A 25,789-nucleotide genomic window follows, 5' to 3' on the forward strand; every position below is an offset into this window, starting at 1 on the left:
TCTAGGTTTCTGTCTGGAAAGACTTTCCCCTGGAGCTCAGGTCCTTTAATGGCTCATTAACTGATGATTCACCAATGTTGGATCACGTCAAGCAAAGCGTCTCCCAGGTTTGAGCTTACATATGCAGCAAGAGCTTGGTTGCTTCCCATCAAACGGGTTTACAGTGAATCATTAACCTACAACTGATTACCAGTTCTCAGGCACTTAGGAGAATGTATCATCTATTAAAAATCAGTGACACAGCAGAGGGCAAGTTGTGCTCATATTAAAGTTCTTTCTATGCATTTCTTAAATCCTATTATAGACTATTTTGCCATTTGTGTCCTAAAGTTCCATCAATCATCCACGGGATGTATTCAGTTTCCATGTACTTCATAACATGAGTTCTTAGGCAGTTGCTTACAAAACTACATTTTTTTTTGTGGTTCAGAGAGAAAGGTTCTTTAATCTACATGCGCAATGGTTATTCATGAAATATGATGGTGGGAAAACAGCCAACAACCAAATACAAGAGCAGAGATTTGAGGCTGTTGTCTCCATGCAGGAATGAGCATGATTTGACACATTAAAGGTAATTTTTCTAAAGACCAGTGTCTCATTTTCTGTGTCTTTCTTAGTTCTACACCTTAATCTCTGCACACATATTTGCACATGATCTTCAAGGCTGACTTATACTGTGTATGTGCAATGCATGAAGACAAACAGGTCCTGAGATTTGAAAGAGTGAAGCAGAAACGAGCACATCGGTGAAGGTGATTGCATTTCTAGAACCTGTCTCACAACTTAATTAAGATGCCAGCGATCGGCTCAAATTACTTAGTGAGTCACAGAGTCAAGGCTACTGGCAATTTGTCCAATGTAGTCAGAAAAACTGAAATCCTGAATAGGCAATTGGACTTTCCAGGGCATAGCAGGAGTAGAACCCACGTGTCTTGACTCCTAGTATTCATTCTGTCGCTCAAGCAGCTGTCTTTCAACAGAAAAGATTTTGTCATAAAGATTCTAATAAACAAATAGATCTATAGATTTTTGTTGGATGAGCTTTGTCTTTAGACAGTCATATTTTTCATCTATGCAAAATTATATATCAGAAGCAGGTTTTTAGATTTCAAACTATAAGTAGCACATGCACTATCAGTTCTATAGTGGTCATAATTTGTAAATGAGTGCATATATTTATCTCCTGGAGAAGAACAGACTATGTTGGGAAAGGCTTAGTTTGTACTGGTTTTGAAGCTTCTTTGTCAGTACTTTTCAAGGTGAACTAGATTCGTTGGCCCTCTTAGAAGTTGTGTGCATTTTGCATGTCATTCTCTCATGTGACTTCATATAAACATCATTATGTAAATCTTAAATCACTAATAGTTTTGTTCATGCTTTCTCTTTACATACAGTGTTGCTTATTTCAAGTTAAATAGACTTGCTCCATATTTTCCAAGAGAGGGGGAAAAGCCTTTCATGGAAATGGTCGTAGAAAACAATGCTTCTCCAGACTGAGTGTGCACGTGAGTTATCTTGGCATTTAGCAAAATGCAGACTCCAATTCCATATGTCTTTGATGAGACTCGAGATGGTGAAAACAAAATTTCCAAGTAGTGCCAAAGCAACTGGTCCTCAGACATTCAGTATGGAGGATCCAGGGCACTGAATGAGCCTGAACAATGTTGCCAAATGCTTCTGTTGTCCACAAGATGTTTGTGTTTTGGGAAAATAGGCTTCAGGGTTTGCATTTGCAGTTCTGAAAGGGTTGGCTGTGTGTTTGCTCTCAGGCATCAAGGAATCTCTGAGTGCAGTTTCTACCAATATGTGCTTCTTGGATGAACTTCACAAGAGGTGCAGTTCAGAGTCTCTATATCCTGTTAGTGAATGGACAGAGAATTACTTGCCAATAGGTGAGATGGAGTGGAGGGGGGAGACAGAATGCAGTAGATGAGTCCTGGGTACTCCTAGTAAGATGGAGATATAAGGTTGCGAGCCTTCTCAGGAAGCCTGCCCCTGCAGTTGTCTGGCGGATTCTCCATCTCCTGACCTTTGAAGCTCTTGTTATCACTAACAGCTGCTTGATTTCCTAGAACTTCTAGCTGGACGTTCTTGACGTGAGCACAGCCTCTGCCAAGAGTTTGCGAATGCGTTTATTCCAGAGAGATCTTGACTTTTGGTTTTGCTTAAAATCCTTTTGTGTTCAGAATTTCTCAGAAAAAAAATGTAAATAAAACAAAGCCAATTCTCTGTCTTGGAAACTATGCTAGCGGTCACTACTCTCCACTTTCATGGTTCATAAGAGTCACCCATAGGTGTGCAGAGCCCTAAGTTCACGGGAGAAATATTTTAGGTCTAGAGTCCTAAAACCCTAATAGAGATGGCTCCTATTTAAAGTGTCCCGGAGATAAAAACAATAATCCGACAAATGGTACTATTTTGTACCTAGTTAAATTTTTCATTCACTTCACATTCTTAAGTGGGCAAGGGGTTGGCCTGACATTTCTCTCTGACATGGTCTGCATATACTATATATACTTTGAATACTCATTATAACCTTGCAGCAGAAATGACTGCCCCCACTTGAAGACGTAAACAGCAGTACTGGGAAGTTAGAAAATAGTCTTTACTTTACCTAAGTGATAGAAAAATAGTCTTCAAAAATACAGTGCTAAACTTACGGGTTTGTATTAAAGCAAAATTGTATATACAGTAAGGCAACACTTCTACAACCACCCTGCAATAATTACCGGTTAGATTAAAATTAGTCTTTGGGAGTCTGTTTTCTACTAAGAAAATACTAGGATGTATATCAAATCATCTGTCCTGCTGAAATGAAGCAAGGAAAACATTTGAAAATGGCTCATCACATGGAATTCATTGGCCTTATTTTGTAAGAAAATTTTATTCCCCCAAACTATACACTCTAGAGGCCTTAGAAAGAAATAACATTTAGGCAGGATAAACCATTCTTGACATACTCAAATTACTTTAAGCAAAAAAAAAAAATGGGGCCTGATTTCACTTGCATACAGGCAAAGGGTCAGTAAGGTATAGGGACTGTTGTAAACAATTTGGCTGGTGTCCTGGAATGTGTCCTTTCAGAAAAGGGTTATACTTGGACCATCCGAATCAAATGAAGGAGGAGTGTAAAGGCTTAGCCATCTGTTTTGAAAAGCTCTTTTATGGCCTTTTCAACATCATCTTACGCTAAGTCGTTTTGGCCGTTTTATACCTCTACCAGAAGCCAAATCCATTGCGGAGGCTATACCTGTTGGCACCATCCCTCAAGAATGGTAAACAATGTGCTTTTATTTCATTGAACACATTATATATATGTACACACATATATAATGTACATATATACACATATATGTACATATATATTACTAATAGCGAAGAGCAAGTCTGCGAATCACAGCATACATGATCGATTGTTCTGGAAACCAGCTGCTGAGAGGAGGCAGGTGCTGAAATGGGAGCATGTAAAGGAGTGAAGTAGTGTGTTATTTTACCCACATCCTGAAACATTTGCTAGCAGACCACGCTATTCCATGACTCTGTAGTGTTACCTGAAGAGAAATCACATTTTAGCCAATTGTTCCACGAGTCTGGCTATCAATGAAAGGAGTGCATGAAGCATGTAGGATCCAGGTAATCCAACCTGCCCAGTTGGAGTCTGCAGTTGCTTGAGGTTGTAGCCAAGCTGGCCTGATCTTTCTCAGACTGATTCTGTTCGAGCGATGGTGGAGCCTTCTTGGCTGAATCCCCAAACAAAGCTGTGTTCTGAGCTCGTGAATCTGGCACTAACACCAGGATGTTGTCATCCACAACCCCAGACACCTTGGCGTACTCCTTGCTGGTTTCAGGAACCCCAGGCTTCTCCATCTGGTTGTTTTCTTTCTGTTTGGGGAACAATGATAGTACCCCATCTTTGTTGACTTTGTGAATCTCCACATAATCTGGGGGTTTAGCATAAACAATGGAGCCTTTCTCCTGGAGCAGGGGCCATGATGCGTTTTGATTAGTTTTAGAACGGAAGCTTTTCGTCTCCTCATGCTCTGCCACCTCTTCTTCCTCTTCAGTCTCAAGGGTTTTAGAAAATTTTAGAAGACGTTTTCCTGCTTGGTCCAGGAAAGAGGCCAGCGTGTCTACAGGACCTCCAGCGAGATTGCACACATCAGCAGTGCTGTGATAAGGAGACCTGGTCATGTGTTGGCCTGGCAGCAAAGGCCACGTTGAAGATTTGGATACATCTGCGTGAAAATAGGGGGCGCTGCTTTGGGGGTCCTGGGCGGGAGGGATATTTGCTTCAGGATTCTCTGGCTTCTCAATGATCTCAGGAATGTGGAAAGCAGGTGGGTAGGCCTGGGGCTCCTCACACTTTTCAGACAGAAGAGAATGGCTGTCATAGCTTCCGTGACCCGAGTCACTGTCGGGGTCTAGGTGCGTGGGCTTCCCGCCTTGGCCTGGGTACTCTTTGGAACGGGAGGGCATTAGCTGCACGTCCTCGCTGTCATCCACCTCTAAGAACTCCACCAGCAAGTCCTCAGAGTCAGAAGTGGGGGGGAAGTCTTGGCATCCTAAGGCACTCAGGAGTTCTTCAGACTTGCCCTTCTATTGAAACAATGACACAAGGAGAATGGCTGTTAGCTTCAGCGCACTGCCACCCTTGGCCTCACAGCTGAGCGGTATCTGAGCAGAGTAAAGGGGCTTTGCTCCTGGGGCTGCAGCCAGGCCGTATCTTGCTTAGTCTTGGAATGGAAGCTTTCCACCTCCTATTGCTCAGCAGCAGGGTCTGTGAGGAGTCTCACAGTATCCCGCCCCCAGACTGCAGACACGGGTCAGGTCATCTACAAGCACTTTTTGGGTCCTATTCACCAAATTACTTTTCTTTAATCTTTCATGATTTTTCTTTGTCTCTAATAGTGGCTATGAACTCCACGGGAAAGTACTATATTACTCAATGTATGATAAACATAGAACTATGAAACCAAAGTGTCTTGTGAAACATTTGAAGTCGTAGTGTCTGTGTATACGCCTGACTGGTACTCAATGGCAGAGTAATTCTGAGATGCGGTGGCTGGCCTCCTAGCCTCCTCTACCACCTTCTGGAGTGTGGTGACAGTGAACTGGCCTTGTCTCTAGCTTCTCCTACCACCCCATTTCCTTCCCCCTTTCCTCCTCTTACTATTTTCCATCTCTCCTTTCCTTTTTCTTCTTCTTCAATTTTTCTATTTTTTCTTTATTTCTTTCATCTCCTACCTCCTCCTCTCTTCCTCCTATTCCACATTCTCTCTCTCTCTCTCTCTCTCTCTCTCTCTCTCTCTCTCTCTCTCTCTCTCTCTCCTATTTCTCTCTTCCTTCATCCAGTCTCTTTTTACTTCTCCTCTTCTCCCAAGTCCTCTGGCTTAGGTCACATGCCTAAGCCTTGGCTTTTATCCCTTACCAGGTAGATATGACTTTGCATAGATTGCTTGCCAATTTTATAATGGGAGTAATATCATTTATATGTCAGGGTTCTTATGAAGTTTAGAGATAAGGCAAGAAAGAATATAAACAGTATAACCATAGAGTAACCATTTATCATTAGGTCTCCGTGGCTAGCAGGTTGAGCTATGAGATAGACACTAGGTAACTTGCTTAGCTGAGACATTGCTGTTGGCTTTATAAACGTCAATAGTAGACTGAACAGTGGGTAAGACCCCTGGACCAGAAACCCAAACTCCTTACCTCTAGTCCTTGTAGTTACAGTCAAAGTGATTTTGAAAGACAAATCACTAATAAACAATCACATCAACTGGCATTTACTTTTATATACAGGTGATGGCTTTTCTATACACTGCTGGTAAGGTCAGATTGAAACTATACATCTCAACCCAGAGAGAAATGCTTTAATTCTGTCTCAAATCAGTCTAGTGTGCTTTGGGAAACACCAGCCCAAAGAGTACTGATCTACTGACCACTTAAATGGGAGCATAGGAACAATGGAAAATTCTGTCACAGTGGCTTTGTAAGGAACATTGAAATGGAAACTTGGACTTGTGTAAGGGAGACGGTGGTAGTGAGCATTAGTTAAAATATCTGCTCCCTCTCTCTAAACTCATTATTTGAAAAAAACGGTCATCTCTGTCTTCAGGGGCAGCCCTGGGCAATGTAACATGCCTCCCCATGAGTTTGGATGCCTCCGAGCTGTCTCTCTCTGCTCTGTGACTTTTAGAATATGAAGATGAACACAGTCATCCCAAATACTTCCTTCTGTTAATATACATGCTGATGAGAAGGGGCGACTGCAAAGGGATGAGGACTGAGCGGGCGTATGCAAACCTAATTACCATCAAGCAGTGAGTCACATCACACTCTCTGCTTCTGACACTCACCTCCAGCAGATGAGTATCAAATCCTTTTATTTTTGGCCCGGGAACTGGTGGAAAGATGCAGGTCATCATGCTATAAAATAATTTGTGAGAGTGGACAAATGACTCATGTTTCATTATAATATTTGAAAGAGATTCCCACCCCCTCTGCCAGTTCTCAGTTGATGCTTGGGCTATAAGAGGTTGACTTCTAGGGCTGTATTAAGGTAGCTGTAAATGCCAGAGGTAGTGGTAGAGACACGCACTACACCTTCGCTGGCTAATTTTGAATACTAATTTCAAGCTACTGGCTTATTTGTTCCATTTGATTCTTTCAGCCTTAGCTGCTTTTGCCAGATTTCCACAATTTTACAGCTCCAAGCCCCTATTTTATAGAAAGAACACTAGATTCAAAAAGTATATTTTTAATACTCTTTAAAAAACCCATTGATAAAAGATTACTTTTTTGTATTAGAAGAAGTACTAGCACTAATGGATAAATAAGGTACTTAGGCTGTCTGCTGGTTTTCGTCATCTTTCTATCGGTGTTTTTTGCCATTATTCCAGATAATAATGCCTGAGAGAAGAGCTGGGAGACAGTGTAGTACCTATAGCCTTTCAAAGCTACTGCCCAGACCGTAATCAAACAGACGACAGCAGAGAGAATGGCCACAATGATCCACACGGTTGTATCTTTTAGGGTGAAGTCTAAAAAACAAACAGCCAGAGAGCTTTGATCACATATAATATCAACATTAAAAATGAACTAGCCAACCAAAATAACACACGCAAATTTAGACTCAAGATTTTTGTCTTCCTACTTGTGTTTCTTGACTTGAAAAGCAACTCATCAACAGAAGGTACATGTAAGACAGATAGGAAGGTCAGATCAGAATGAATGACCAGTGAGTCCTTGGAGGACATTCTAGATTTATACCTGTAACTTTATTCTAGAAACTTATGCTTGGAAACTATGATTCAGGCAGTAATACAGCTCTTCCAAATGTCTGTTTGTTAGATTAGGAGATGATAATCACATCTCTACCTACTTTTTAAGATAGGGCTCAAAACAGTTTCTGTATTATTAGTAGCTATTACATGCAGTTTTATTGCTAGTAATATATATATATATATATATATAATACACACACACATATGGGGGAAAGTATAGTCAAAACACTCACCACTGGGTATTTCAATGGAATTCTCTTGGCCCCATCTACTCCAGTATCCATGGTCTGGCTTGCAGCGAGTCTGGACAAAGTATTTTTGTCCTGGATATAAGTCAAAAACCTTAAAATGTGTTTGTTGCCCTGTAAAATGGTTCTAAGGAAGAACAAGAGAAACAGAAGTCACCTATGACTCTTGTTATGGGAAGAGGTTTCCTTTCACATGAGTTAATGGGGAGTTAGGTAGACATGGTTAGGCCTTATTTTCATCGCTCTGTTCTATCCTTTCCTTCTTCTTCTTGAAATTTTCTCATAAAAATTTTCTCATAAAAATAAAAAAGGTTTTCTATGTCTCTATTTGGAACTCCATTTCAGAAAGACAATTGCCGCCCCTCACCACTTTACTTAGTAAAAGTAAAGTAGCTAACAAATTAGACGTACATATAAGAGATAATAAAATTATTAGTTTACAAATTCCAATGACGTAATTGATTTAAAGGATTATTAGTTGGTGTAAAAACTACTAGGTGGAAGGAATCCAAGTCGTCATGTATGTTGAAGTGATCATACACAAATAAAATGGTATTTAGCAAGGAGGCTATCAGGTTTCTACCTTCCTAGTCTAGGACTCAGATTTAGTATCAATTATACTAGGCCGATCAGATGACTTGATGATGCTGATGATGAAGAATACAGTACAAAGTTCATATTACTTACAGAGCATGTTGAGCTACATGTATTCTCCCCCGAATCTACTCAAGCCTTGAAATCTAAAGTCTGATTCCAGACAGTACAGGAGCCAAGATATTAGCTAAGTGAATATATAAAGAAGTAATAAAAGGTGAAGACTGTGGGACATCCTTCTGAACAAGTAGCCTCCTCTTCTCACTACATCAAAAATAATGTCTTGTAGTAGACTTTGTTTGGATTAACCAGCTATTTATATATATATATATAATATATAATATAATAATTATAATATATAATGTATATATATTTTATATATATATATATATATTAGGAAACTGAGACAGGGAGAATTAAAATATAGACTACTTTATTTTCTTTAGGAATTTAATTACCTTTCTAAAAATGTGTGATCCTATTATTTTGACTATGTTTGCAAATGTCTCATTTTCAACAGAGACATAAGGTAGAATTACCATTATGCCCGTAATTGTAGCATTATCATTTTACACTGAACTATTACAAAGCATTTCCTTATAAACACTGACCATGGGTATATTAAACTGATTCTCTTGCCTCCAGGCTCAGTATAGTTTATAGTTTATATCCAGAGGCTGTCTGAGATTTACTTTTGTGCGTAAATTGGGAACCGAAGAGGGAACCTGTCTGGTACAAGCCATTGCCTTTGTAAGAGTTGCGAATACGAACAGCTTTCAGTCTCGGGAGAAGGGAGAAGGCATTCCTTGTCTAGCAGGGCTGTTTCTGTAAGGGGATGCCCACAGTACTTGGGGCAACGATCTGCTCTCTTGCGAGAGGGTTATCCCTGCCGAAGGACATGGGTCCTCCAATAAACTTCACTTTGACTCACCTCCCACTCATCTGCTCCTTCAGACTTCAATCGAATTTCATATTCCATTGTAAACCATCCAGTTTTCACATCAGTTATGTTGGGTGGGGACCATTTTATCCACAGATATGTCTTCTTGTCTTTCAGCTGTCTCACTTCTAAAGTCAGGTTCCGAGGAGGCTCTGGCTCAACTGTGGATATAAAAGACATCTTTAGTTTCCTTCATGACTTGGCCCTTCTCTTGGGCTCTACTGTTTTCTGTCATGGCTTGTATTTGTCTGTCTACTTTCTCCACTGCATGAGGAGCTCCCAGAGGACATAATAAATTCCTTCTTACTCTTGACATGTGATCAGTTGTGTTTGAACTTGAAGATGGGATTTGAAAAATAACCCCCCTCCCCCCCAAAAAAAGCAAATGAGATTTTGCTTTGGCTGTATTCTCCACTTCCTTTCAGCCAGGTTCATATGCATGTGCACATTTTTCCCTTAACAGCAATGTCCATGTGATAGTAACTGGGACGGGAGTTACAAGGAGATGATTGGGGAAGACATTTGGAATAGTTAAAATTTCCCTGAGGTGGGAACAACCATTTCCTCGAAAGTCTGCACATCTTTCTGTGCATCACCCACTCATATTTGTAACTTTGCAGGTAACAAGTTTAAGGACTTTTGCCTTCAGTTCATGGATTATATTTTACATCACTCTCTGTGGAGAGCAGACTTCTTCCTGACTGATAGTAAATGGCTAACTTGTGCCTATTTGACCTTCTGGAGAGTGTTCCCTTGAGTAACCCTCAAGCAGCTTATTGTCCCATTTATTCAGTCCCCAGATGTTTACTGAATTCCCACTAGCAAAACCTTGTCATTTCTTGAATGCATACTACATGCCATGAATTAAAACAATACTCTAACAATGAATCATCATTTAACCCCTTCCCCAAATGTCATGAGCCTGTATTCCTGGGCCCCTTCGGCAGAAGAGAAATGAAAAGAGGAACAATTACTGATCTAAAGTCCCATATTCAGTCATGAGTGTTATTTGAAACTTAGAAGCAGCTTTTATTTTGAAACAATTTTTAAACAGTGTTTTCCCTGCAGGTTGCAGCAAGAATTAGCTAATATGTATGCAACATTCTAAATGAACTAATGCCATGAATTACACAGCTTAATATGATTTTAAGATGATGATTTTTGTTATATGTATTTTACCACAATTAAAAATAATCAAAGGAGGCACTTACTCTCAGATTTTTCCAGTGATGGGCCTTGGGACTACTGCCCTAAGGGTGAAACACCTACTGGGCTGCGAGGGCTCAGCTCAAGATGCAGCAGCACCTGCATCAAATCCCTCTCCCCAGGGCTCTTGAAAGAGCACAGAAGCAGGGCCAGGAAGAAGGTGAGAGCTGGAAGATGGGGAAGGGTGCTGCGAGAGGCTGTCTTTTGGGCAAGACTTGGCTGCTGCACATAGGAAACCACAACTACTGTGACTTCCTGTGAAGGGTCTGAGGAGATCAAATAAGTTCAAACTGCAAGCATCGAGGGGGAGGGGCCCCTGAGGTCTCATCCCTAGCTGAAGAGCGACTGGCCATTGGTGGAGGCTGGAGGAACAAAAAGTCACTTTTCTTGGGGATGTGGCTATAGCATGTTGCCCATGCCCCATTGGATGACCCCATATGGCCAGCACTAATTGGACTCAGTGTGTTATTAAACATGTAACAACAAGGTAAGCAAAACTGAGGACGTGAAGTTGGGAGGGAGACGTGTGACTACTACAGTGGCTTGGCCTGCTTTCTGTTGTTGAGTGGTACTGCTTCCATGGGGAAGGCTTGAGTAATTTCAAACCTTACTAGCTACTTCATAAATTATTATCTAAATGTCATTCTCCTCATCCTATCTATTCTCCTAGGAGTCTATTTATTGTCTGTGCTAAACCATAAAGGCCATTACAGCCGTGTCCAATTGCCCCACTGCATAATGCTGATCATGCAAATCAAGAAGCTATCTCAAATTGACGGCTCAACTTTGTAGATGCTTTCTCCAGACAATATATAAGTGACCAGACCTTTGACCAGTTGCTACTTACTTCCTATTATTATTATTAATATATTTTGGGGATACTTGAAACTAGGGCTTTTTTATTTCTATCAGGCAGTATCCTGCCATGAACCCATACCCCCATCACCCCTGGCAGATTATTTGTCTAAGAATAACTCAAATTATAGTGAAGTAGATACACTAATGCGGAGAGCTCAGTTTCAGGCAGAGTATTTGGGATGATTCCGGTGAATCCCGAACCAGAAGATCCTTTTAAAGGCCTTCATTTCTGAAGAGTATCCTGTCTTCCACAAGGAGAAAGAAGAGGCATTTGGAGCTGTTAGTTTAGCTCTGTGGGAGAATGCTTGTGCTAATACCCATCTCTGGGTCTCATCTCCAGCACACCCCCAGCAAAAAGAAAACAAAGTCGAGTTGGCTAGTAAAGAAGGCAACATGGTTGCAGGGAGAGGTCCAGGGGAGCTATTCATAAAGGAGGCTTATAGAACACTCACACTGGATAGGAGGCACTAGGATTAGAGTTGAGGGGAAATAAGAGAACACAAAAATCGAAGTACTAATCTTGCTGTCAAGAATCAAGGCTGTTGATGTGAAATGCTCCCTCAACAAAGATGCCATGAGTTCTTGCACCTTTCTGATCTAGGATTCAACCATAAGCCGGAAAGACTCAAGATGAGTTTGACTTTTGGTATATCGTACCATACCATACCATACCATACCATACCATACCATACCATACCATAATGATAACATATTCCTCACCCACTTCCCCCTTACCTATATAAGTCACATCCACATAAAGTGGATCCGATGCACTGCTTCCCATTTCATTGGTAGCATTTACTGTGATGACGTATATTTTCCATATGGAAGTATATTGCTTGCTAAAGAAACAGGAGTTGGGGCCACTGGTTTTGTAGTCTGGACATTCATGGGTAGTTTTCTCTCTGCAACAAGTAATGCATTAAGATTTAATAAGAGAACAACAGCCTTGTTTTGCTCTTAAAAGACGACTATTACTGGATTTGGGGGATAAGGCGCTCAAAGCACAAGAATAAAGCAGACAAGTGTAGCTTTGTGCTCTACTCAGACCAATTGGGAGGGAGGGAAAGAAGTGTGCTGTAAGAACAGGTAGAAAGATGGGTTTAGCATCTCAGTTCTCTGCTGCTCAGTCACCCTTCTTTTCTGTAGGTGTCCCTATGAGCCTTGTGAATGGTCCTCCTGAGTTACCAGTGACCAAGGCAGGCTCACAGCAATGGTACTCCCATTGGTCACCTTGGGCAGTTGGAACTTTTGTTAGCACACATACATATTATGGGATTATCCATATTGCAGCTCTGGTCATACAAGCCTGTCAAGCTACATTTAGATAAGAGCATTTAGGAGGAGACACACTGACGTCAGAATACATTAGATGGTGTCAAGCGAGCAACAGAGTGAAGTGTCTTGAAAGGAGATCTTCCAGCCTTATGGGGCTCTCTAAGTTGCTCACATTTTAACAGCCTTGACTCCATTCGTACCACACAGGTTTTGGAGGCTGCTTCAGCTCTGGGTTCTTTAAGTATTTGTGCCATGCCTCTTTGGATCCCACACAGAAAGCCAGCTTTGTGTACAAGCAGTCCTTGGAAACTGGCAATGGCTGTCTCTGTCAGTAATATTTTATTTTTAGGTCCAAGATACGAAAATGTACTTTTTGCTAAATTAACCTTTCTATAGCTCATTTAAGATTTCTAGGAGAGTCTCATTGTGAGTTCATCAAAATTATCATCTAGAGATGATCTTATTTTGCCCTCCTGGCAATGTTAAATTTAACTGTGCCTTTCAGGAGACCTTGAATTTTGTGGTTTTGCTGTGTTTGAAATAGGAGTTCTCTATGTAGCTCAGGCTGACTTTGAACTTGTCATCTTTCTGCATCAGCATCCAGAATGCTGGGATTACAGATGTGTGTTACTATGACTTATAGCTTTTAGATCAGCAACTTACTTAAAAAAAACCCTCAAGTTCTATTCCTTAAAGGTTATTTATTCTCTTGGGCATGAAATGCATTTGAAAACCTAATGTACCGTGGCTGCCAAAGATCACATAGCTTATAATTCTGTTATGTTGTAAAAGTAGTGTATTAACTAATAAAAAAACAAAAAACAAACAAACACAAAACCTACAAATGTCATGTGGTTTATGAATGAGCAGCTAAGATTAGGCAATCTATAGGAAATGATGACTTGGTCTGTAATCTAAGTTTGGGACAGACATTTGGAAACATGGCTAATATAATGCTACTGGTCAATGTGCATTTGAAGACTGAGTTTGAAAAAAAAAACTTTTAGAGAACAAGATGGGCTAGAGACATTAGATTCCTTTCCTGGTGGTATGAACCTTAATGATATAAATCCAGAAAAGCATGGTATTCATAATAAGAACTAATGTAACTAGGGCCCGGAACGTGAGCACTCTGGTGGGGTTTGATGAGGTACAAGAGAGCATTTTACCCTTCTTTGCTGTAAGTCAGTGAGTAGTTGGTAGGAAGTCCTCCATCTGTCCCGGGATTCCACCAGCAGGTGAATGTTTCCTTGTCGGGAGACCGGCATTTGTGGATCTCAGGTTTTCCAGGTGGTGATTGTCCTAAAACAAAAACAGCCATAAGCCATTCGAGTTAATACTGCAGTCCGTTCAACTGCTTAACTGAGCTGCTAGTGACAGAGACGGATTATTGGCACCCTGGCTGTGAGGAGGCCTCGGTGCATTGTCAGTGGCCAGCTGTGACAAACATTTCACTGAAGAGTGAGTCTAAGGGGAGAGAGATGGGTACATATGGATACTACAGAGCTAGCCTTTCTCACGGAGCCTATGTAGCATTAGAATTGCTATCTGAAGCATTCTTTCCCAGTGACAAGTGACCTGTGTGCACACAGTCAGTGCACTGCTCAGTGAACTGCTCGCAGCACTAACTGTACCTCTGTCTTTTTCTGCATTACTTATGGCTTTTGTCTGGGCATCCCGGGCTACTTCCTCTCCCCTTTGTCTTCTCCTTCTCTGCTTTCTCCTTTACCTTGATTCTGCACAGCCTTGGCCTAGTTATCTAGTATGTGTGTGTGTGTGTATATATATATATATATATATATATATTTCTTTGAAACTTTTATGCATGCATACAGTGTATCTTGAATATATTCATTCTTTCCCCTTCTTTCCCTAAGTCTTCCTAGCTCTACCTCTAGCCCTTATCCCTACAAACTCTCTCTCTTTCCCTAACACACACACACACACACACACACACACACACACACACTCACACACTCACACAGAGTCGGATCTATGCTTTTTATAAAAGTATGAGTGTAAGGCTACCAACTGGAGTCTTGTTTCCATACCAGGTGTTATACACTTAAGGGAAATTGACCCTTTGGATCCCTCAGAAGCTGTCAGCTGTCAGTACTGCTTCAGTTAGGGATGGGGACTCAGGAGCCCTTCCCTTCTCCATGTTGGTCTGCTGACTGGCTTGATCTTGTGCCATCTGCACACAGCCTTAGCTGCTGTGAAGTTATGAGTATAGTGGTACTTTGGGTCCAGAAGTATCTGTTTCACTTCAGTCTTCCTTGACTTCTGGTTTTCACAGTCTTTCCATTCCCTCCCCCCAAAATGGTTCCTGAGGTGTGTGTATGTGTGCATGTGCATGTGCGTGTGTGTGTGTGTTTGCATGCATGAATGTGCGTATGTCTGTGCGTGTGTGTCTGGGCATGTGTGTCTGTGCATGTGTGCGTGTGCATGTGTGTGTGTGTGTAATACCTGTGGCTGAACACTCGACAGACTAATGGTCCACCTTCCCTACCTCCTAATTCTTCCTATTCTTATTTTCCGAATCTTGGTTTTTAGTCTCCTTTTGAATATACGCCCCATCTCCTCTTTCTTGGACTCCTCCTATTTTGGATCTTTCTATGAGTAGGTGACCTCAAACTTCCTTGCAGTTCTGTGGATCTTCAGGAATTGGGTAGTAGGGTAAGAGGTAGTAGAGCGAGTGGTCCCCCTTTAAGTGGGGAGCGACCATGGTTAGATAAGGCGCATCCCCACTTCGTGCCAGAAGTGCGAAGATCTGCAGGAGGTGATGTGGCCGAGGGGATGAGAGTTTTCACCAGCTTAATCTCCAAAGCGCTTGGCAAGCTGATCTCCAACACTCTTGCTTGGCTGTTATGTTGAAAGAGGAACAGAATAACCTTGGGATTTTGCCATGATGCTGTTGGCTTGGGAGGCCAACCATAACTCACATTATATCTCATTTTCCTATTTTTTGCCCTACATGAAGATTTAATGCTAAATTTAGGAGTAGAAAGATTTTTCTTTCAGAGGTTAGTAGCTTGGGGGTCTTTTACATCTTTTCCCACATTTATTCAATCTTTCAGATAGGCCCTTAGGATAGAACGTTATTTAGTTCTGGAGAGCAGGTCATGAAGATCACGACAAAGGGATCATGGGTGAGTAAAGGGGTCTGTATATAATCTATCCAGGGAGGAGAATTTAATGGGTGTTCTAGTGTGGTGACCCCAAAGAAGGCTGGCCCGTCAGTGGTGACAGAGTGTCACAGTAGCTCACAGAATTGCTGAAAAGAATCTGTGTGAGCCTTGTATGTCTATCAGTTTGGAGGACTGCCTAGTGATGTTGGGAGTCATTGTAAAAACACAAGCTTTCTTTTTCTTGTTGGTTTCTGTCATGCATGAGGAGAAACATATAACGTAGAGAGAAATATTCATTTAAAAAAACTTCCAAACTATCAGGGCATGTTGGTGCCTGTCATTAATCCGAGTACTCAGAATCAGAAGCAGGAGGATTTCTGAGTTTGAGGCCAGCCTGCTCTACAAAGAGAACTCTAGGATAGCCAGGGCTATACAGAGAACTCCTGTTTTGAAGAAAAAAAAAAACCAGCAAGACACCAAACACTAAACAAACAAGCAAAAAGAACCAACCCCTACTGATGTCAATCTTCAAACTCTGTGGTTCAGTATTGGGTCTACTTGAAGCTGTTGATTATTTGAGTACTTAAGAGTTTCTTTTACAGGTTAGCAAGATTTTTGTTTCTCCCCCTTCTTTCTCTTTCTCCCTCTCTCTCCCCTCCCTCTGAGCTTATCTCTTCTGCATTTTTACTTGCTACTAATAACACTTTTAGGAAACTCGAGGGAAAAAGGCAAGGTTGTGAAATTACAACCACTCAAATGTTATTTTCATGCCCCTTGAGGAAACAAACTTCATGGATTATCTCAGTGAACAGACACAAGGGATATTATACAAGTCCAAGAAATGCAGAGACTTGCATGCATAGATTCCACATCAGAAATAAGCATACACATAATGCATTGCACCCATATAAAATATATCCAGAGAGAAATAAATGCATGCAAGGGCATAAAGATGGCAATGCACACTGGTATGCATAACATAACAATAAACATATGTAAATACACAGAGGTTCCTCATTGCCATCCACACACACATACATACACAGAGAAGAATTTGTAATTATACTATATGCAGCTGGTGTGTACACAGGTGCATTCAGAAGCACACCCCCCCAGAAGTACATAGAAGTAGATGTGGAAACGTATGCAGACAATCACACACCTTCCTTTGAGCTGTGGCTTTTGTTTCTCTTATTAGCACACATAGGTTATGCCTGTTTTCCACCTTGTCATGCAATTGCTTGCGTGCTCTTATAGTTTTTCAAAGGTCTTTTCACATACATGATTTCATCTGAAGCTTGTGAGATATCCCTATCCTCCCTCAGAGAAATTCAAAACAGAGAGGCAGACAAGTGATTCGAATCACACAGCTAGTAACTATCCCCTGGATGGGAACTCAGTTCCCGTCATTCCCTGCGCCCTTTCAGTCCACTCTCAAAACGGGGAATGGGAGAAAGGGGGCACACTGATGAGATTTTGCATTAATTTTAATGCAGAAATGTGGCAAACAGTTTAGTAGCAGCAAATGGCACGAACATTTTCATTTCTCATAACTGCATTGCAACAGATTGAGACAGCCTCTTCACCCCCCCTCCCACCCCCTGCCACCCCTAAGCACTCCAGGCAAGGAGAGTGAGAACAGAGTCTCTTACCATTCAGAAGGCTGATGTTGAGAAAAAGTAGGATGAAAGCAAGGGCAGATGTCATGTTTTCCTGAATGTTGGCCCCTGTTTCTTGCTACAGGCAATGTATCAGAGACTCCCTGGAAGAGAAAACACCGGGTAGCGTTTGTTAAATTACAGCCCGTCAGGCACACTTTACTCTGGGTGCTTGCAACCGAGATTCTTGTTCCTTGCTTGATGTGACTGGCAAAAACAGCGGGAAGAGAGCGTAGGAAAATGTAAGATGGGATGGCTTGGTTAAGAAGCACCGATTCCCACACGCTGGCAAGGATTTCACCACAAGAGGTCGTCAGACAACAATGTAGAGAGCTCACAGGAAATCAGAACTGTGGGCTTTTGATTTGTTTTGGTTTTGTTTTCTGCACTCACGGAAGTTGTTTTGTTTCCAGGCCATCGTTCAGGTAGCTAATAGCACATCACCCATTTATGTAACATAGATTGTGTGCCCTGCAAGAGAGCCATTCAAGGAGGGTTCTGGCTCCAGTATTCTGAGTGAGATACTGCCAGACTGGGAGTGGGAGGGTCGGGGTGGAGGTTCCTGTCTAAGGTCAGGCTGAGAGGGTTCTGGAAGTCTCCAGGGATATGGCTATGGCTATGAAGCAAACCTCATAATGAATTTTAGTGACCCTCCATGTGGCTTCTTTCTCCTTTCGGTAAAGCCCCATAAGAGACAATGAACTCCAGTAATAATTCAAATCTCTTGGGTTCAGAGTAATAAGTCAATTTTGAACCTGCGGGGCTTGAGAGTTTTGAGCAATTTATTATTAATATTATTATTTTTACTCTTGGAACAGTTTTCAAAGCCTCTTATGTTCCTTCCTTAAAAAATTCTTATGAACTTTTTTTTTTTAAAAAAGCTCATTAGTCTTATTAGACTTCAAACATTGCTCAGAAAACAATAGATTTGATGAGCTACGTGTAAATTTCCAGAAACACATGGTTTTAATCTCCCTTTAAATTATATTTTTAAATCAAGGGAAGAATATCTAGGAGGCAAAGTTGCCCGTGTTAGGCCATGTGAAGAATTGCTTGATGGGTCCCTAAGGGACCAGAATTTGCCTATTCCTCCTGTTCTGGAAGGCCCTTTATCTGTCAAACACCTATTACTCAATGGGCAACTTTTTGGAGGTGTTTTTACATCTGCCACTACTGCTTGCGGCATCACTCAGAAATAGACATTTTAGTGACACTGGAAGGTTGGGGTGTGCCGGCACCAATAAGTTGTGCCCTTACATTGAAGATTGTGGTTCAGAGCTTTGCTGACCCACTCACGGGCCCAGCAAAATGCTGCAGACTTTTCACTTGCTTTGCCTGGATTCCTTACCCTCCCTAAGTAGCACATTTACAATCTAACCTGCTTCTTTTAATTTCTTGGGGATCGTTTCTTTAAACCAAGTGGTCAAAGGCTTCTAATGGGTTTTAAATGATGCCCTTATAGTCCAGGCGCTGGGCTTGAATTTAATTTTGTCCTTTCTGTGGCCCCGTGAGTAGATGCTGTTTACCACCTCCCATCCCATTTTAACAGCTATGGAAAATGAATATAGGGAAACAACTTAATAGGCAGTCAATCACGTGCTAACAGGAGAGCAATCTGGCAAATCCCAGAGCATCTGAGAATCATGATTTGGGGGATATCTGTGATAGATAGCAAAATTGTCCCCTTCTATAGGACAGATGCACGAGGCAGGCACAATTGATCTGTGGAGAGAAGTGGGCCAAGACCTGGGTGAGCTGGAGCTGGAGAGCCAGAGCAGACACGAGGCTATCTCAGAGGTGGCTCTCCTTCTGGTTAATAGTCTCTAGTATTGATCTGTCTCAGCTTCCTGTGCATCCTCATCCTGGCCTTCTTAGAAGCTTAGCCTGGCTTAGAAGTGCGTATTCTGCTCCCTGGCTGAAGATGTTCTATAACATCCCTTTATGAAGACTTCCTTACTCCTCTGGGCATCACATAAACAACACCTGAGATCACCATGCTGTAAATCACCCATCGTGGGCGAGGCCAGAGAGCTCTGCCAGACAGGGCTTCCCACCTGTTTTGCAAATGAAATACTAGGATAGGAATCAGGGTAAGCAGAGGCAGGAGTGGATTTAGTTATTTGTTTGTATCTCCTCTTCTGCTGGTGCAGGATTAAGAAACTTCTAATTTAAGTCTCTCCTTTTAAAAATGCTATCAGAAACCCCTCTAGGCACATGTAAAACAACTTTCTCTTAGGATTTCCTGAGACATGCTGGAATCTGGTCACACCCATGTATTTTCCAGTGCCCAAAGCCGCCTGTGCCAAGGAATTAGACATGTTCCTAACGTGTTTTGAACAATGACTTCCCAACTCATTCTCTGTCTTACACTCTCTGGCAAGGTAGCCGAGGTGTGGCAAGCGAACTTTCAGAGGGAAACAGAATGGCAAATGTTCACGCTACGTGGGGTGATGCTAAATGTTAACCCTGGTCAATGGTATGCAGTACTTTTGTCCTACCATAGAGCACGCCTCCTGCTGATCCACACACCAGTCTTTGTGGTGAGCAGACCCTAGCCTAGGGAGAGTTTTGGTTTAATCTCTCCAAATCAGTTCTCCACTGCAAGAAGAGCCTGACCAAAAGCAGACATGACCCTCATTATTAACCATGTCATTTGGGGCTGGGATACTGAGGCCTCAATTTTGTGTGGTGTTATCATGCAAATATTTCAATATTTGGATTCAAATATTTGGAATCCCATTAGCCAAAAGTAAGCCTTGCATAAGCAGCCCAAGGACAGTCGTCTTAGGGTCCACAACTCCCTAAGCGTGACTGTGGTGGAAAAGTGAAAGTCTCTATCGATGAGCAGGTTTACAGTGAGTTCCAAACGTCCATCTGCTTTGCCCGTGACTGTCTCATTTGGCTTCTTCTGATTCCTCAGACTCTGCCATCACCAGGCCCCTTTCCCTCACCTTGTTCAGACTCTTCCCATGCTCCATCCTGCTGTGGCACAAATGCCAAGGGGACTCCTTAACCCTCTTCTGCCCAGGGCTGCTTTCCATCTCAAGGATGGTCTTATTTAGACCAACTCTTTCCAAAAGCCCCTCTTCATTACTGTTTTCTAGCAAGCCAACCCTCTTCCTCAGAGGCTAACAGCTGAGGTTACAACTTAATGGTTTGTAATCTATGCAGTTCATTCTTTTGGGAAACTAGAATGACTCCCTAGATGGAAAACCAGTCAGGGACCCATGGTCTTGGTTAGTAATCCCACCCACATCATGGAAGGCATACCATGGGAGAGGAGGCAGTATGACCATCCAGTGTTAAATAGGCCAGATCTGAAGTCTCACGAGATCACTGCCTAATGTTGCCCCTTATCTTTTCTACTTATACTTCATCTGGGTGCACTGGTCCTCCTACTCTTTGAGATAATCAATCACAAAGTCCAAAGCCTCAGCTCTCCCCTGGTGTGGGGTTTGCTTCCACCGTTGGGTATTAGGAGATTCCTACAGTTTCTGCTCTATCCTGCTTTTCTGTCCCTGTGGTCTCAGCTTCCTTAACCAGAGAAATGAACCCAACAGGCTAGGCAGAGACTGTGAGGATCTTCTTAGCTCTTTCAAGTCCAATCCTTGATGGACAAGCCAATTCAAGACTTACTTTAAGGAGTCAACCTCAAATATTCTGAAGTATGCTATCACCAAGTGAATTTATCTGTGCTACCATCTGAGTTGCAAAAGAACACAGAAAGTAGCCTGGAAATGGAACTGGTGGCTCCTCCTACTCTCTACCTACCCCAGCAGAACTTTCCTGACTTCTATCATACGATTATTCCTGCCAACTTTTTTTTTTTTTTTTTTTTTTTTTTTTTTTTTTTTTTTTTGGTTTTTCGAGACAGGGTTTCTCTGTGGCTTTGGAGCCTGTCCTGGAACTAGCTCTTGTAGACCAGGCTGGTCTCGAACTCACAGATCCTGCCAACTTTTATATAATAGAATCGTCCCACAAGCATTGTAGGGGTGTGTGTGTCTGACTCCTGTCAATCTATGTTGTTGCATGATGTATTTGGTTGTTGTGTGCAGTTTTACATCGTTTATTTTCATTTCATTTTATTGAATGAAATACTATAATTTCTTCATTAATTCTACAGTTGGATGCTTGGGTTGTTTATTCTTTTTTTTTAGGCAAACCTTAAAAATTGTTTGATAATTTCATATATGCATATAGTGCATTTTGATCAAATGTGCCTCCCCCCTTCCCCCTTCAATTTATCATCTATCCCCTCTGCCACTATTCCTTCTGAACTTCTTGTGACTCTTTCTAACTCACAGAGTCCACTTAGTGCTGCCTGTACATGCATGGTTTTACGACAACCTGCAAAAGCACAGTCAGTTTTCTTCAGGGGTCACTAGCACTCCCTCCCCCAACAGTCAGGGCCATTATTATAAATAAGGAAGCCTTGCAGACATCATAATGCTCACCCACATTGGTTCTTCACTCTAAGTAGTTAGTCTGCTCCCCGTCATCCCTTCTGCCCATCAACCTAATTTACCTTTCTAATGTCTTTCTTGCCTACCCCCATGAAAGAAAACCTTCATGATTCACAAACTAATTTAGAATACATACATCTATTAAGGTATTAAGCGATATTAGGCTTTTCTTTTGGACTCCTCTGCTCATTGGATCACCTCACCTGCCCTAGGCACTAAATGGTCAGAGGCTGGAATAACCGGGAAAGAATCCCATGTATGCCCTTTGATTCTCAGTTTGACTTTTCTTTCCAAAACAGAATGCTACTATTTAATTTGGAAAACAAGAGACATAATCTTCTCAGGATGGGGAGAAGAACAGAAGGGATTAGCTGTTTCATACCACGATGAAGATTAAGATTGTTGTTATGCTGGATTTTGGAGCAATAGCCCCAGCTAGGAATAAGTACTCAGCATTTGGCTTATTAAAATGAATCCAGTACAAAGATGCACACATCACATTGTGGTAATTTATCAGCAATTGGATTTCCCAGATCTGTCTCCCTGTGAAGTGCCTACCCGAGTCAACTCCCATTTGCACAGGTGTTTGGTGATTTAGCTAGATCACCATGGCGGTGCTAAGGCGATTAGAAATAGTTAGAGAGACGTTTTCAAAACACCCACTCCTGACTACTATGCCCCGCTTTCTTCCTGTTTCAAAAACCCAAGAGGTGCCTGAGAAGCCGATGTGCTACCTGCTATGCCCGTGCTATGCAAGCAGATAGCTGCATCCTGTAAGAAACAGTCAAATTAGCAGGAGAGCGTGGTCCAAAAGGAAGCTGGTTCAGGTTGGTACTGTGTGAGGGCAGTTTCCTGAGAAGATCTGTCTTCAAAACGAGCAGCGACAAAGTACAGTTCAGTGCTGTCTGCACCTCTGCACCGGAGTCGCTGTAACACCAGATGCTGACCCATAGCTGGAGGCTTTGCTTCCCACGCCGTGACAGCAACTCTGCTTACTCGCTCCCCGAAGTCCCAGCAGCATCTTTTCTGCGACAAAGACTTGTTTTTTACTCAGTTTTTTTTTCTTAAAGGAAAGGAGAGGAACTGGGTGAGAGTGTTAATTCTTCCTGGCCAGGCCACAATCTGGACAGATGTTGAAAAGTCCAGGTTGACCTGATTTTCTGAGGAGCCAGTCTCTCGTGGAATCCTCTGTCAGTAAATATCTGCAGGAGCACCATGGATTGGATGTGATGTTTTGCAGCTAGCCCACTTAGCCACTCCACAGGTTCCAGTGGATTTCAAGCCAAGAGTTTCACTACCAGCGTTGGAGAGTTCCCATTCCTACGCTGTGTCCCTAGGGATTCTGAAGATTCCCAGGCTCTCCCTAGTCACAGCTTCTGCATCTGCAGCTTCACCGAAACGAGACTGAACACATTTGGAAAGCGTTTGCGTCGTTACTAAACATGACATCTTGTTATTCCTTAAATAGCACAGAATAACTGAATATACCATTTATACTGTATTAGGTAGTCTAAGTAGTTGAGGGATGGTTTAAAGTATATGGGAGGATGTGCATAGGTTATGTCTACACATTATGATATTTTATGCAAGAGATGTGAATATCTACTCATTGGTATCTGCAGGAGTTTGAACCTAAACCTACCTTCTTTTTTTCTTCCACTCCTCTCACCCTCCTCTTCCCCTCCCCTCCTGTTCTCCTCCTTTTCCCTCTCACTGCTCCTCCTCCTCCTGGAAGCACGTTTTAAACCTAGTGCCTCACATATACTAAGAAAGTACTCCATCACTGAATTGCTGCTCTTCTCCACTCCTCAACTTCTGTTTTGGAAGGCGCACAGATAGTCTTGCTAAGCTGACTATGTTGGCCTTGAATTCATTCTGTATCCAAGCGAGTCTTCAACTTGTAATCTTTGAGCTTTAAAATGTTTCTTCAGTAGCTAAGATTTAAGGCCTTTAGCACCAGGACCGTGGCTCCCTGAATACTGGAAGATGTAGCAAGAGTTAAGGACCCATCAAGGGTCCTTAACTCAAGATGCTGCTAAACACATACGAACCTCCATTGCTAGATCCCACTGACAGAAGAGGAAACTGAGGTTGAAATAGGTTACGGACTGATCACCATTTACACGGGTAGGCAGCAACACAGAAACACTGAATTTAGTCTTTGGATTCTGACTCAACATCAAAGGTAAAACGTTCAGCTTTGTAGCTGCCACACATAAAGACCTCATACCCATCATATTTTATTCTTACAATAGACTTTTACAGAACCAGAGCAGCAATTATTGTTATTTTTATTACTATGCCCATCCTATCAGTCTCATGTCAAAGATGAGGACACGGATGTTCAAAAGGGTAAAGGGGTATACACATCCACGACCTTATCTCACAAGTGTGGTGATAAAATAGGAGAGCCTTATGCTGGACACACTGTACGTCAGGCACTGCTCGGTTCATTTGCTTAGCTCTTGTGACAATCCTGAAGTATAGGTCCTATTATTATTCTCATGAGGATGCCGAAGTCCAGAGATGTTCTGTTAATTGTCTGAGATCACACAGTTAGTGAGAAAAGAGGATCTTAGCAGTTGCACTCCAGAGCCTGTGCTATTTAGCACATACTTTCCACTTAAGCTGTTGCTAGAAGACTAATAATCCTACTTTTAAGGAGCCCTGTCCCAGAAGCACAAAACAGTACCTGTCGTGAGAGCTGGGAACAGGTAAGATGGCCTTGGACCATTGTTCCTAAATTCTCCAAGGCTGTCATCCCTCTCTTTTGTTTGCTTATATTTTTGGCTTTTGTTTTTTCCTGGACAGGGTTTCTCTGTGTAAAAGCCCTAGCTGCTCTGGAACTCACTTTGTAGACCAGTCTGGCCTTAAATTTGCTGAGATCCACCTGTCTCCGCCTTCCAAGTGCTGGGATTAAAGGCGTGTGCCACCACCACCCAGCTGTCATCCCTCTTTATGATAGTGGTCTCAGTGCTCAAATCCACTCCCCAGCTGTGGCTCTAATGCTGGGTGCTGTGGGAGGCCAATGGCATTTCTTCTATAGTAGTAGATATTCCAGTGGCATCGCCTCTAGAGACTATTCTAGATACACCATCGTTTTGATGTAATATGTCTCTGGATGTGGGGCCTAGGAAATGGCATTTCAAACATGCAATTCCATAACTGTCATTCAAGCTGAAATTTGAGACCTTTAGTTAAAGGTAAAAAAAAGGGAAAGGAAGACAATGTGAAGGGTATAGAGGGGCTGTCTTGTCTCTTTGTGGGAAATACCACATTTAAGGCTTTGATGGAGGTCAAGTGGTGGTGGGCCAATTGGATTATAGTGCCTAAGTATTTCCTTATTCCCAGTCACGGGGAAACATTTATCATTATAAGACAAACTCGGGCATTATGTTGCAAAAGGACACTACCCAATCCCACAGTTATCGACTCATTCATTTGAAAGGTAGTGGCTAATGAGATGTGAACCATTGTGGCTACTTCCGATGCATCTGTCCATCCAGAAACAGTTGCAGAATGTGGTCTAGATTTTCTTTGTCTAAGTCTCAGAGCTATAGGATTGTATCAGATAGTGGCTACATACTTACAGCACACAGAAGCCAATCTCAGAAGCACCGTGGCCATCATTCTGCCTCTTGCCAAGTGGTTAAACAATGAATGTTGCTTCAAGACACAGAAATGTCACTGTTGTTTGTTACTATAGAAAACCTAACTACCAAGGGCCACTTAGTAGGAGGAAGACATATGCTTTACCAGATTATTTAAAGGAGAGTCTTCTTGAGAGAGGCAGATTTAATTAAACACAAACAAACTTAGATTTCATTAAAAAATAAATTATTGCCAGTAACAAGCTTATCTATTTATGTATGGCTCTTAGTTTCTAGAAACATACTTGGAACAAGGGGGAAATTTCAAACAAAAATAAAAAGATTAATTACTGGTTTATTGCTTATTTGGCTGCCTGCTTAAGATTTTTGGAGTTTTGAATCATGGCATTTTGTTTCTGAAAGGAAACCCAAGACTTGAAAGGATCTGGTCCAGTTTCACACCTACACATGAAGAGAGTGAGGTCAAGTTCTCTGCTCCTAAGACCACTGTGTGACCTTGAGTAACCCACGAATCCCCTT

At 42.0% G+C, this 25,789-nt stretch overlaps 1 protein-coding gene across 12 annotated transcripts in view; it reads right to left on the minus strand.

Annotated features, from left to right (window-relative positions):
* The window catches only part of Prlr (prolactin receptor), a 168,538-nt gene that overhangs the window by 16,719 nt on the left and 126,030 nt on the right, over window positions 1-25,789 (minus strand). For 8 of the 12 annotated variants that reach the window (XM_038323103.1, XM_038323101.1, XM_038323102.1 and 5 more), the window contains exons 3-10: window positions 17,191-17,300; window positions 13,580-13,712; window positions 11,868-12,037; window positions 9,060-9,229; window positions 7,520-7,661; window positions 6,944-7,043; window positions 6,360-6,429; window positions 3,552-4,596 (exon numbers count right to left, since the gene is read on the minus strand). In XM_038323103.1, coding sequence (XP_038179031.1) covers window positions 3,598-4,596; window positions 6,360-6,429; window positions 6,944-7,043; window positions 7,520-7,661; window positions 9,060-9,229; window positions 11,868-12,037; window positions 13,580-13,712; window positions 17,191-17,245 — 1,839 coding nt within the window. In that variant the 5' untranslated portion in view covers window positions 17,246-17,300 and the 3' untranslated portion in view covers window positions 3,552-3,597. The remainder of the gene's footprint in view (window positions 1-3,551; window positions 4,597-6,359; window positions 6,430-6,943; window positions 7,044-7,519; window positions 7,662-9,059; window positions 9,230-11,867; window positions 12,038-13,579; window positions 13,713-17,190; window positions 17,301-25,789) is intronic. The other 4 variants (XM_038323108.1, XM_038323106.1, XM_038323107.1 and 1 more) reach the window with 2 other exon arrangements.

This window comes from Arvicola amphibius, chromosome 3, assembly GCF_903992535.2.
Source record: "Arvicola amphibius chromosome 3, mArvAmp1.2, whole genome shotgun sequence".
NCBI lineage: Eukaryota > Metazoa > Chordata > Mammalia > Rodentia > Cricetidae > Arvicola > Arvicola amphibius.